General features: G+C 33.1%; 1 protein-coding gene across 1 annotated transcript; it reads left to right on the top strand.

Moving 5' to 3' along the window:
• The first annotated feature begins 225 nt into the window (after positions 1 to 225).
• On the top strand, positions 226 to 10888 carry LOC111399542. Its single transcript, XM_023026917.1, has 19 exons — positions 226 to 432; positions 968 to 1250; positions 1660 to 1734; positions 1901 to 2016; positions 2727 to 2841; positions 2976 to 3104; positions 4250 to 4297; positions 4634 to 4818; positions 4942 to 5138; positions 5260 to 5552; positions 5753 to 5902; positions 6009 to 6428; positions 6874 to 7023; positions 7322 to 7397; positions 8242 to 8369; positions 8861 to 9061; positions 9143 to 9283; positions 9475 to 9594; positions 9999 to 10888. The coding sequence occupies exons 2-19, from the start codon at positions 1104 to 1106 to the stop codon at positions 10245 to 10247; spliced, it is 2940 nt and encodes a 979-aa protein (XP_022882685.1). The 5' UTR covers positions 226 to 432; positions 968 to 1103; the 3' UTR covers positions 10248 to 10888.
• Positions 10889 to 12841: the final 1953 nt, after the last annotated feature.

Below are 12841 nucleotides of genomic sequence, written 5' to 3' on the forward strand. Positions count from 1 at the left end.
TGATGATTAAAATAGTGAAATAACGATAAAAAATTAATTTTTTGAGTAAAAAAATCGAGCCCAAACATGTTCTTAATTTAAATTTGAATAAACTGTTAATCTCCTACATGGAACAACGGCTAGATTTCAAATTATGGCAAAAATGTAAATATCTTTAAATCCAACCAATTTCACTCCACGTTCGTCACTCCACGTTGTTGATGGGGAACGCTGACATGTTCAATCATTAATGTCAGACGGCCGATATTTTCTTACCGGTCGATATTAAATTTACACATATAAAATATTTTTTATAGAGAGAGAGATAAGGGGAGGGGTGGCTAGAGAGAGAAGTCTTAAGTTTCGGAGGGTGGAGAGGAACGCTTACATTGTTTGAAATTATTGAAGGATTACCAGCCTCCTTATCTCTTCTTTACGGGCATTGATCTGAAGGTACATAACCATTTCTTCATTCAATTATCTTGGAAAGAAGAAAAGATGAATGAAAATAACCCATTATCTGTTCTCTATATAATTGTTATTATCTATACTCGATCAATAATTCTTGAAAATATGTAAGATGCTTTTTGTCTTGAATATTTATGAGATGCTTATATTAATGATTTCTTGAAATGGGTTGATGCGAATTATTGTAAATTTTCTTTACATTTTAAATTTATGTAGGCTCGATCAAGTTTTATCATACATTGAAGGAATTCAAGTTTCTTAAAAATTTATGAGATGCTAATTTATTGAATATTTTAAATTACATTGTCAATTGTAATGGGTTGATGCGATGATCAGGTAAAGTGTCTTAAATTCTGAATTAATGTAGGCTGGCAGTCAATCAAGATTCACGATATATTTAAGGAATTTGGGTATCTTGAGAATTTATGGGATGGTTATTTTCTGCTACCTTTAAATCATATTGTTCATAAAGGTTGAGAGATATTGACGTAAGGTGTCTTTAAATTTTAAATTTGTGCAGGCTGGTAAAAGAATTTGAAAAGTGTCCCCTTCATCTTAAGGGCTTTCCTTTCCCTTCCAGTTCTGAAGATTTTCAAGAATCTTGAATATATTAAGATCAAGAAGGGAAAGAAAGCATTATTGATTATTATTGAATTATGAGTGCTGTTTCGGGTGTGATCTCAAGGCAAGTCTTGCCGGTATGTGGCAGTCTTTGTTTCTTTTGCCCAGCAATGCGGGCTCGGTCTAGGCAGCCTGTGAAAAGGTACAAGAAGTTGATCGCAGAAATTTTTCCTCAATCCCAGGTTAGTTTCACGAATCATGTGTTACAATGTGGAGATCGCCTTTTGTGATTATATTATTTCTGTACTACCAAGAGTGAACATCTGTTGAAGAATGTGATATGTATAACGTTTGCATTGTGATTCTAGTGATATTCAGCTATATAGCAAATAAATAGTATTTTTACAAAAATTGCAAGGAATTGGAGAATTCATTTTTCTTTAGTTATGCTATCGCAATAATAATTTCTGAAATACCTTTCCAGTCATAAGCAATAGTCTTTTTTAATTTGGAAGTATTTCAACATTATTTGAGGACAAATATTGTGTCTATGTTGCATCAGCATGATATTTCAGTGGCTTGGCTATGTTAAATGTTTCATTTATATATGTTGTTGCTGAAATTGTGACATTTTCCCCTTCTGCTACATAGGAAGAAGAACCTAATGATCGAAAGATGGGGAAATTATGTGAATATGCTGCAAGAAATCCTTTGCGCATCCCAAGGGTATTAATTTTTTACTTTATTTATCTCTAGCTTATTGTGTTTATAACAATGATTCATCTTCCAATTATTTCTTCATCTAATTATTATGCACAGATCATATAATACTTTCTTCCCTTGAGTAAAAGATTTTCTTTTTTCAACTCTGTTGTCTGTTTTCTTATGACAGATTACCAGTTTCCTTGAGCAAAGGTTCTACAAGGAATTACGAAATGGAAACTTTCGTTTGGCAAAAATTGTTATGTGTATTTACAGGAAATTGATAGTTTCTTGCAAGGAGCAAATGTATGTCCATTGATCTATACAACTTTTATTTGTTGTTTTTTAAAATTATTTTAATATTCTAAAGTATTCTATTATGGTTATTTTCACGAGTGTGTTATTTGCTTGTTGTTGAAGTCTTGATTCCTCAACTAGTACTTATTGTTGCTTTTGTCAGAGGTCAAGTGAAAATAGATATTTTTCTTCACCCAAGTAGTCACTTTTTTGCTGAGAGGAAATTAGGTCAACGATAATGAATGAATTCTGAGAAATTTTTATGCTTCAGTTAAGAGGGCTAGATGTTGCTAGAGACAAATTTTTTCCCCACATTTCTGCATATGTCTTATCATATATGAACTAATTGTCTTGTGTTGAGTGAATTTCCATGCAGTGAATTTTCTGCATTTTCTTCTATTCCCGAAACAACATGATTTCTTTTCCAAATTTAAGTTGACAGAAACGAAGTTGAGTTTATCTTGTCACTTGTAGGCATTTTTTATTAAATTTCTGGGACAATATGTATTCTTTCTTATCTTGTACCCTTACTGATCCACTCGAAATGAATGACAGGTTTTAATTTTTAAGAGGCTTTATTTTTTTAGCTGTTTCTTTTTATTTGAATTACTAATGCAGTAGTTTTTAAGTGGGATTTTGGTTGCAATTCATTATTTTCGGGAATTTAATACGAACCTATACTCTGTTTTTTTTTTTTTTTTTTTTTTTTTTTTTGTGTGGCCTTTGTTTGCAACTAGTCTGTTGAGCATTATGCAAATTCTGCTCGATCAGACAACCCATGTTGAAATGCTAATGATAGGATGCCAGTCTATCTTTGATTTTGTAAATAATCAGGTCAGTCTTAATTTTTTTGTCACATTCCATATTCCATGGTGCCTAACTCTCTCATTTTTTAGACATCCAGTTTAGATTCTTCCAATTCTTCTCTTCGAAAAAATTGGACTTTTGAACTTTGGTGTATTTTGCAGACGGATGGAACCTTTATGTTTAACTTAGAAGGATTTATTCCAAAGCTCTGTCAATTGGCTCAAGAAGATGGAGGGCATGAGAGAGAACATCATCTTCGTGCAGTTGCGCTACAAGCTCTATCCTCTATGGTATCTTGTTCTCATTTTAATTACCTTTTCACTTAGATATATCTTTCATTTTACTAACAAGAATTCGCAAAAGAATTTCATGTCTGCAACAGTATAAGCAGTTCCATTTTAGTGACACAATGGTTAATTTTTTCTCCAAGTGTATTTTCTGTTTGAACAGTTGTGTTGCTAAATTAAACGATTCTTCAATTTATTTATTTACTTATTTATTTATTTATTTATTTTTTTGGGTGGATGAAGTATTAATCTGTAGATTTTCCTTTTTTAAATAAGTTTTGGGAACTATACGCCTTTTTGTTTTCTTCGTCTTTGTTTTTCTTGCATAACATTTCATGATATCATCAGAACAGGTTATAAATCATAATCTCATATCAAAACCACTTATTTATAACAAATGCATTATTAACAAGAGACAAAGTTTTCAACAGTACGAAATACCTTAGTTTATGTTTGAAACTGTAAAACGTTGCACAGCTCTTGTGAGTAAAAACTGGACGGCACACTACCTGCTATAAGAATCTTTATTTGATCTTCCCCGTGTGGGTAAGTACATACAAAAATATGAACATCTCCTGCATGTTTGTATGCATTTTTCTATGTATACACAAACCTGTATGTTCTGAACTTGGATATCTCATATTCTACTTCTACCCCACAGAGGACGGGGGGTGGAAGGTGGTGGAAGACTTTGCTGTTGTAATTGTATATTTTGGCTGAATGGGAAATATCACTGTGCTTTGAACTAAGACGTCTGTTGTAATTGTACATTTTTTTTACTGCTCCTGCATCACCGTGCTTTGGTATTATATTTACAATGAGACGTGAATATGGTTTCCCTAGTTCTCTTTCTTTTAGAGGCCCAGATTCTGGATGTTTCATTTTTCTTTTCATGCATTCTTGTGTTGAATAATTTTGCATTAGTACAGAAGTAGTTCTAATGTTCTATTGACTGTTTACCATCAGAAATTAATGCTATCAGGGGATTGGCACGTTCATTCATAAATCCAAATCTGTGATGAACTTCAAATGCTTTTTATTATTCTCTTTCTCTGGTTTTATTCCTTCAGGAACTTAATGTTTCTCTTATCTTTGCATCTAAATATTTCTTATCGTTACTCAGTTTTATTTATGTTTTTGTTTCACAGGTTTGGTTCATGGGGGAAAATTCCCATATTCCAGTTGAATTTGATAATGTAAGCATTTATTTTCAACTTATGCAAACAAACAGTTTTATAATTTTGAATTCTGTCTTTTTGGTATTCCTTTCATTTTTATAGATGTATAAAGTGTTGGTTAATTTTTAATATCTATGTTTAGTGGTCAAACCTCGAAAAGTTTTAATAATTTTCAAACTTTTAGTTATGTGGACTCATGTGATAGTTGAACATGGGCTTTACGGTTTTTGTATTATGTATGCACTATTTTCTTACAGATTTCTTTTATGTTACTTTTAGCCTGGCTTGCGAGGCTTATCAGTCTTACTGTGCACAACCTACTTTATTCATCAGTTTATTTTTCTTATTTACCAGATTGTTTCTGTAGTCTTGGAAAATTATAGAGGTCCACTTAAGGAGTCCCAAGATCCCAACCAAGACCATTGGGTGCAAGAAGTTCGTAAAATTGAGGGCCATGTCTCTCCTTCACCAGATGTCTTGATGAAGGTTCCCTCTTGGAGGATGATCGTAAATGAGAAAGGAGAACTCAATATGACAGCGTAATTTCTTGTCATGATATTGATAAGAAGTTATAATTTTGTTATAGTATCCAATACTATCTAACACTTCACTTGGAGTTTTATAACATCCTCAAAACTATATCTTGGTTTTCTTTAACACAGGGAAGATGCCAAGAATCCATGCTTTTGGTCTAGGGTGTGTTTGCACAACATGGCCAAGCTAGGGAAGGAGGCTACAACTATGCGCCGGGTTTTGGAATCTTTGTTCCGGTATTTTGATAATGGAAATCTATGGTCTGTTGAACGGGGGATTGCTTTTCCTGTCCTCAAAGAGATGCAACTTTTGATGGACGACTCAGGTACTCTTATTGCTTTCTACTTTCTATTTCCCAGCCTTTTTTTTTTACGTTGTTTCAGTTTTAGATTGAAATTTATTTTTCACAAAAGAGTAATTGAATGTTCCTATATTTGATTTTACAGGACAGAATGCACATTTTTTGTTGTCGATATTAGTCAAGCATCTTGACCATAGAAATGTTCTTAAACGGCCTGATATGCAGCTTGACATCGTTGAGGTTGCCACTTCCCTTGCTCAACTCACCAAGGTGCAGTCATCAGCATCTATAGTCAGTACAGTGAGTGATGTTATGAGGCATCTGCGTAAAAGCATACATTGTTGTCTTGACGATTCAAATCTGGGAGAGGAATTAATCAAATGGAATAGAAAATTTTATGAAGCCGTGGATGAGTGTCTCACAGAATTGTCAACTAAGGTGGGTTACCAAGCCTGTTTTCTTGTTAGTAGATGAAAATAGGTTATTCTTTTACAGTTCTATAATATAAAAGCTTACCTCAATTAACACCCACAAGCTTATCGGATAGATATTGTATTCAGTTTCTAGACATTGAAGATTCCTTTTCAGCAGGTGATGGAACTCTCGATTCATAATACTTTTGTTTCACTTATTAACAGGTTGGAGATGCAGGAATAATCCTTGACGTAATGGCCACAATATTAGAGAACATCTCAAGCATTAATGTTATAGCTAGAACAACTATTTCTGCTGTTTACCGCACTGCTCAAATTATAGCTGCTATCCCTAATTTATCATATCAAAACAGGGTAGAGCCTTTCACAAATTATATCATTTTGGAGCTCTCTTCCTGTAGCCCATATTTTAACTGATGTCCAATTTTCCTTTTTTTTTTTTTATCTATTAAAATTTTAGGCTTTCCCAGAGGCTTTATTTCATCAGTTGCTTCCAGCTATGATCCATCCAGATCATGAAACACGAGTTGGAGCTCACCGGATTTTCTCTGTTGTCCTTGTGCCATCTTCCATTTGCCCTCATTCGTGTTCATCCTCAACCGACAGGAAGAAGACTACTGATTTTCCAAGAACACTCTCAAAAACTGTTTCTGTATTTTCTTCATCGGCTGCCCTGTTTGAAAAACTGAGTGACCAGAAGATTTCTTCATGGGAAAACTTCAATGAATTGAACAACGAAAAATCTTTAGGTGAGGGAGAACAAAGAAACAACCCTAGTGGAATGTTGGATAGAATTAAGTCAACTTATAGTCGAGCATACAGCTTCAGAAGTTCACCAGCACCAGATGTAGATTCTGCAACCAAGTCAAGCAAAGAAATGGTAGGTTTATCACGTTGTCTTCATCATATCCCAACTTCATAATTTTGAAGTTGATGCTAAATGTTCATTTATCAAGAATTATCACTGCTGAAATGAACCTGCTAGTTCAGTTCTCATTTTCTTTTATTCTATCCAATTTAAGAACTTCTGTACATAATTGTTCTCTTCATTATGTTCCAAAGTCAGATATCTTCTTCTCTGGATCGCATAATTCCTTTAGTACATATTTCATACTCCATTATACCAAACTGGACCCTGTAATAGACAAGATACTATCATCTTTTTCTTTGTTATTATTATTTATTGTTGTCTAATTCACCTTACTAGATATGCCACAATTGTAGCATTGAAAGACATTGGACTTACTAAAATTTTAGATGGTTGCCTGTTGAATCTGCTTAATGTAGCATTACTAAATTGTGTAGTTGCTTCCTTTTGATATTAGGATGCCGTTGCTCTTAGGCTGAGCAGCCACCAAATAAGCCTTCTGCTTTCTTCTATATGGGCGCAATCCATGTCTCCTTCAAACATGCCTGAAAATTATGAAGCAATCGCTAATACATACAGCTTGGTTTTGCTGTTCTCTCGAGCCAAGGTAACTTACAGTTTCAAAGGTGTCTTAAACTCTTGGTCGTATGAACATTTAATCATTGAAGTTCTGTCTTGTAAACTGTTAATAAAAAAGAAAGAAAATGAAATTTCCTGACGTTTGTTACTAGGAAAATTCAATTCCCGTCTACAATTTCTGTAATAGGTATTGATAGACCCCCATGGATATTGTCTTATTTCTACTTCTAGATGCTTCAATTCCTATTAGACGTTCTAATGGCTATAAATTTTCTTCCCATATTCTTAAACTTCTATACTCACTACTCCTCCGTGCATCTGTGCAGAACTCCTTCCGTGACGTTCTAATAGAGAGTTTTCAGGTGGCATTTTCATTACGGAGTATTTCTCTCTCAGAAAGAGGTAGGCCTTTGCCATCTTTCATTCAACTATGATGCTACATACTTTAAAGTTTGTGATCTCTTGAATCTTATTTGGTCACAAATTTGTTTCCTTCGCGGGGGGGCTGGGGAGGGGGGGTTGTAGGGTGGGGAGGATTTTGGAGTTGTTAAGTTACTGGCTCAGTATTAGTGAGGAAACAAATGGAATGTGGAAGAGAAAAAACAACTTGAAGCTATATTCTTCTTATTAAAACACATAATGAAATTTCAATTAGACATATCCGTTTGGTACACATTAACGTAAAAATGAGATTGGAAAATATAGCTGTTACGGACCCCACATAAGAGATAGAAAGTCAAATATGTTGGCTTGATGTGATGGATAATGATCATATTTTTCATTTTAATGAGCAAATAATGGAAAACAAACGGGGGCATAACAATCTACAAACTTGCATTTTCCACCACACCCTTTTGTTAATCAATTAAAGAGCATCTATTCTGGCAATCCGGGATTAAGTTGATTAATCTTGATATATTTGAACCACGACATATTTTCATTAAATTTTGCAAGATGTCTTAAAATTTCTATATTAATTGACATATATAGCTGCATGGCTGTGTGTTTTTTCATGTACATCCAAAATTTTAAGTGATAGCATTCTTGCCAATGGTCTTGTTAGTAACTAAAGAATCTTGATTAGAAATGAATATTAGAGTCCAGACAGTTATTTATATGCTTGTAGTGAAACAAGTTGATGATTCTATTTGCTTGTTTGACTTGGTATTGCTAATTAAATTTACTAGACATATTTTTATGAATACGATTAAATTATGTTTATCAACATGTTCTTTTGTATTACCAGTGCCACTGCCCCCATCTCGCCGTAGATCCCTTTTTGTGCTGTCGACTTCTATGATTATATTTTCATCAAAGGCATTCAACATCCTTCCTCTTGTCCCACGTGTCAAGGCTGTACTTACAGATAAAGTGGTGGGTTAACTCTCTCTCTTTTTACAAGCTTTTTGTTTTACATTTTTTATGTCCCATGTTTTTTGTGGTATATTAATCTCTCAATGCTTAATCTTGCCAGACATGTTTGTCTCAGCTTAAATGTAATAAAAATTTAATTTTATGGGACCTTCTCTTCCAAGGATATTTGGATATGTCCAATTTTTTGTTCTTTCAAGTCAAAAAAGTTAAAGTTAACTCATTTGTAAAAGTAATTCTTTAGTTGCCATCTTGAAAAAGTAAATAACTTATTTTCAACTTTGTCCAATAAACATTTATCCATTTTGGGAACTTATTCACTTGTACGTAAGTTTACGTAAAACTTAATTATTTAGGCTTTTACCCAATCTTGCTCTAACTTCAATGCCATAAGCTGTAGTAATAGTCGATGGATATCAATGGTAAATACAAATATTACTCACTTACCAAGGTTGGTTAGATGCTTCATCATCTTCTTCTTTCTTCATTTTCAGGTCGATCCATTTTTGTGCTTGGTTAAAGATTGTAAGTTGAAGATTTCGGATACAGGTTCTGTTCATCCGAAAACTGTTTATGGGTCAAAGGATGATGACAGTTCAGCTTTGAGATGTCTTTCAGAAATAAAGATCACCCAGGAACAGACTACAGAATGTCTTGTTTCTGTTATTATCAATAATCTGGATAATTTAACAAATGTAAGTTAGTTCCATGAAATGGATGCATGGTTAATGTATAAATTCAACTAGTAATTCTTCCCCCAATGCTACTTTGTGCAGTCTGAAGAATCTTCCATCAGGGAGCAGTTGCTCAAAGAATTTATGCCTGATGAAGAATGCCTTCTGGGATTCCAGGCATTCAGAAACACCTCTAACCATGCTCATCCGAGGCATACAACAAACGTTAAATCTCTAAACAAGGTAATACTTTAATTAGATCTTATAGATTTCTTTTTACCGAGATGATGTCTGGATGTCATTAATTTTAAGTTATATTTTGCCAAACATAATTTTGAAAGTTACTTTTTACTCACAAAACTTACTTCCAAGAAATAACATTTTTAAGCATAGCCAAAGATGATCCTTATCATGTCTATTTTACTATGGTGCAGGTAACCTCAATTTTGGAAATAGATGATGATTCTCTTCTGGATCCAAAGTGTAGTGAAAATAATTCACAGTTGGACATTGAAATTCCCGACCTTTTGAGTGTTGATAAACTTCTACAATCTGTAAGTTTTTCCTTCACGAGGTTCCTTTTTATATTTACTACTAAGTAATAATGATCTGATAGTTAGGTTTATTTTCTTGTTAACTCACACAGAGTATGTTTATGAAAACTGATTGCCTAACTTCAACGACATTTCATTGGACTTCTTTTAATTATAACATACACATTTTTGTCCATATTCGTTGATTCTTTTCACATTTCACTTAGTCGTCGTAGGAGCATGTAGTCTTCAAAAGTTCTAATGTTGTACAAATTCATTACAGTATTGAGTCATATAGATCATATGTGGAATTAGACTTTTGTTTCTTTACAAGTTTTAATGCCAGCCAAATAAGGCATTATAACATCTTTAAAATTGTCCCACGACTTTCTTGCAATAATGTTGTGTGTGACATATTTGAACAGGTTCTGGAAACTGCACATCAAGTCGGTAGAATTTCTACAAGCAATGCTCCTGATGCATCTTATAAGGAAACAGCCCATCAATGCGAGGCACTTTTGATGGGAAAGCAGCAGAAAATGTCTTATTTGATAAGCGCCCAACATACGCAAGGGAGTTTATTGACCATATGTTCACGAAGTTCTGGCCAATGGCTACCTTCGTTTGTCATTGATGATGGCAGTTTCCAAAAGGTACCAATTTTTTCTTTATGAATATTACTGTCATATACTTGCTACTTTTGTGTTCCATACAAACAACTCAATGTGATATTAATAATTATGTTCAGAGTTTATAACTGTAGTAAAAAAAAATCTGGAACAAATATTTCTTTAGCTCTATGATTTCTTAACCCATTACAAAATTTTTGATAATCAATGATAAAGTTTTACTATTTAATAAACTTGGAGTCAGCTAGCTTTAGGACTCATTTATTTGTTCCAAAAGAGATTACTTTAGGTAGTTAGATTCGATTATTAAAGAGGACTTGAATATGATATAATATATAGGATTAGAACAGGTTGGACAATATGGAGAAGTGTAGTAGGTATTCTAGAGTTTATGATCTCTATAAGTTTAAAGGGCAAGGTGTACAAAACAGTTATTAAATGGGTAATTATATTCACACCATAATTTTCATTAGTTGCACCACATTTTAATTTCACTTAAGGTCCTTATTCTTTGCTCATTGTAGCACTTATGTACCTAACCTTTTTTAATGTATTTTTATCTTCAACCTTCCATTAATACACATCTCGTCTTTGATAATGGTTTCATTCCAAAACGCTCATTGGGAGGTTATAAAAAGGGCTTATTTATCCATCATATTTTTCGAAAAATAATAAGCACCTATTTGAGCTCTATTTTTTTGCTAAGAATGCATTTTGGAATTGTAGATTTATGGAGAATGTGTGGTTCAAAAATAAGAAAAAAGACTTTGCATATAATATTATTTTAATGAAGAATGCGTTGTTGAAAAAAAGAGAGAAAAATGTATTTTGGAAATAATGGAGATCAAGCAAAGACTAAATTCAAAGGTATAATAAAATATTTTTCCCACATTTCAAATTGCGCAAAAATAATTTTATAGAAACTATAATCAAGAACGATATGTGTTAATTAATGAGAGGTTGAAGATAAACAATTCGACAAAAAAATTCGCGACATAAGTGTTATACGAGCAAAGTTGAGGACATTAAGTGCTATTAAATAAGGTGCAACTTATAAAAATTATGGTATGAATTACCCTTATTAAATTGTTTTGTTATATAGTACCGAATGCTAAGTTGTGAGAAGGACAATAATCTCCCTAAGATGAAAGTTTGAAATGGGAATGTTAAGGTAGATGTGATCGAATTAAAATGGATAAGCAATGGAAAAAATATACCAAGTTGAGGTTACACCACTTGAAGATAAATTGATGAAAAGATTAGGTGATTAGGATGTGTCTTGTGTGGATCTAAAATGGGCCCTAGTAACAATAGTAACAAGAACCTGGTAGGACATGTAAAAAAAGGAAGAGGCTTACCAAAATTAACATGACATGTTGTGGTTGGGGAAGGATTGTATTAGATCTTCCAGTAACTGTTGTAACAGATCGAATGGAGTAGCAATGAAGGTTTTATCTAGCCATCTCCAACTTTATTAGGATTAAGGCACAATTTGTTGTTGTATGCTTCTCTAGTCTTGTGAGTTCTCGTCCTACTTCCTTTTTCTAGGTATGTTCCCTCTCTTAAATGTTAAATCTGTGTGTGTGCTACTTCTCAACTTCATATAACTTTTTCTAATCATATGCACTGCATTTTCTTCATAAATAATACTCTTTTGGACAACACAATCTTCTATCATGATATTTCCACCATCCTTATGTCTAATAGAGCTAAGTTAAAATGATATTTTAGCTATATTAATTGATTACTAAGCACGCCATATAAATTCTGACTTATCGTCTATGTACTAATCTTGACAACTAAAAATATGTGTTATAACTCAATCCAAGAAATCCTTGTGCATATTTAGAGCCTGTTTGTGAGTGATTTTGAGAATTGATTTTTTACCGTTAGAAGAAAAGTGGGGTCTACCTATGAAAGAAGAAGTCAAATATAACGGCTGGAATAGTGAAATAACGGTCAAAAGATCAATTTTTTGGGTGAAAAAATCGGGCCCAAACAAGCTCTTAATAGAATTCTTTCTTTTATATCATATTACTTCATCACGTGCTTTTCCTATATCAATATAAATCATATGCAAGTCCTTTGTCTATAATTCCCATCAAGTAACGAAATAGCCCCATAGCTTCAATTACTAGATGCTTTTGATATGAAATAAAACCCATGATGCTCGGACTTGAGTAAGGTATCGGGTATGGTACGTATCCAAGTGTCGAATATTTTATTTTCTAATATATAAGATATGGGGATATGACTAAAAAGAGTTTAAATTTCGAACACAGGTACGTGAATACGCCTTTCAAGCTTTAGTTTTTTTCTAACCCAAGATGTCATTTTGAATAGACCAAAATTAATTGTTCACAAAAAAGGAAATGAGTATTGAATAAAGGGTTAAGACGAATAAAATAAAATTTTGGGGTTTAGTTTTCAATTATGGGAAGTTAATTACTGAATGTTATATAAAATAGAAAATGAGGGACTTGATTGCAATTTGTACTTAGTGGAGCATTAAGTAGTACTAATATGGAATTCATTATCATTTTATATAAACAGAACCCTACACCATCGATACGAAGAGGGAAAGAAGGAAAACAAGAAAAAAAGGGAAAAAAAAGAGAGAAAGAAAAAGGGGAAATCTA

The sequence above is a fragment of the Olea europaea genome, chromosome 9 (assembly GCF_002742605.1).
Source record: "Olea europaea var. sylvestris chromosome 9, O_europaea_v1, whole genome shotgun sequence".
In the NCBI taxonomy this organism is placed as follows: Eukaryota; Viridiplantae; Streptophyta; class Magnoliopsida; order Lamiales; family Oleaceae; genus Olea; species Olea europaea.

Bases quoted from the DNA above. Each gene is read 5' to 3' on its own strand.
- LOC111399542 (XM_023026917.1), top strand. From the start codon at position 1,104: ATGAGTGCTGTTTCGGGTGTGATCTCAAGGCAAGTCTTGCCGGTATGT. The intron at 5,139-5,259 runs GTACTCTTATTG...TTGATTTTACAG, and splicing joins ACTTTTGATGGACGACTCAG to GACAGAATGCACATTTTTTG. The intron at 5,553-5,752 runs GTGGGTTACCAA...ACTTATTAACAG, and splicing joins TCACAGAATTGTCAACTAAG to GTTGGAGATGCAGGAATAAT.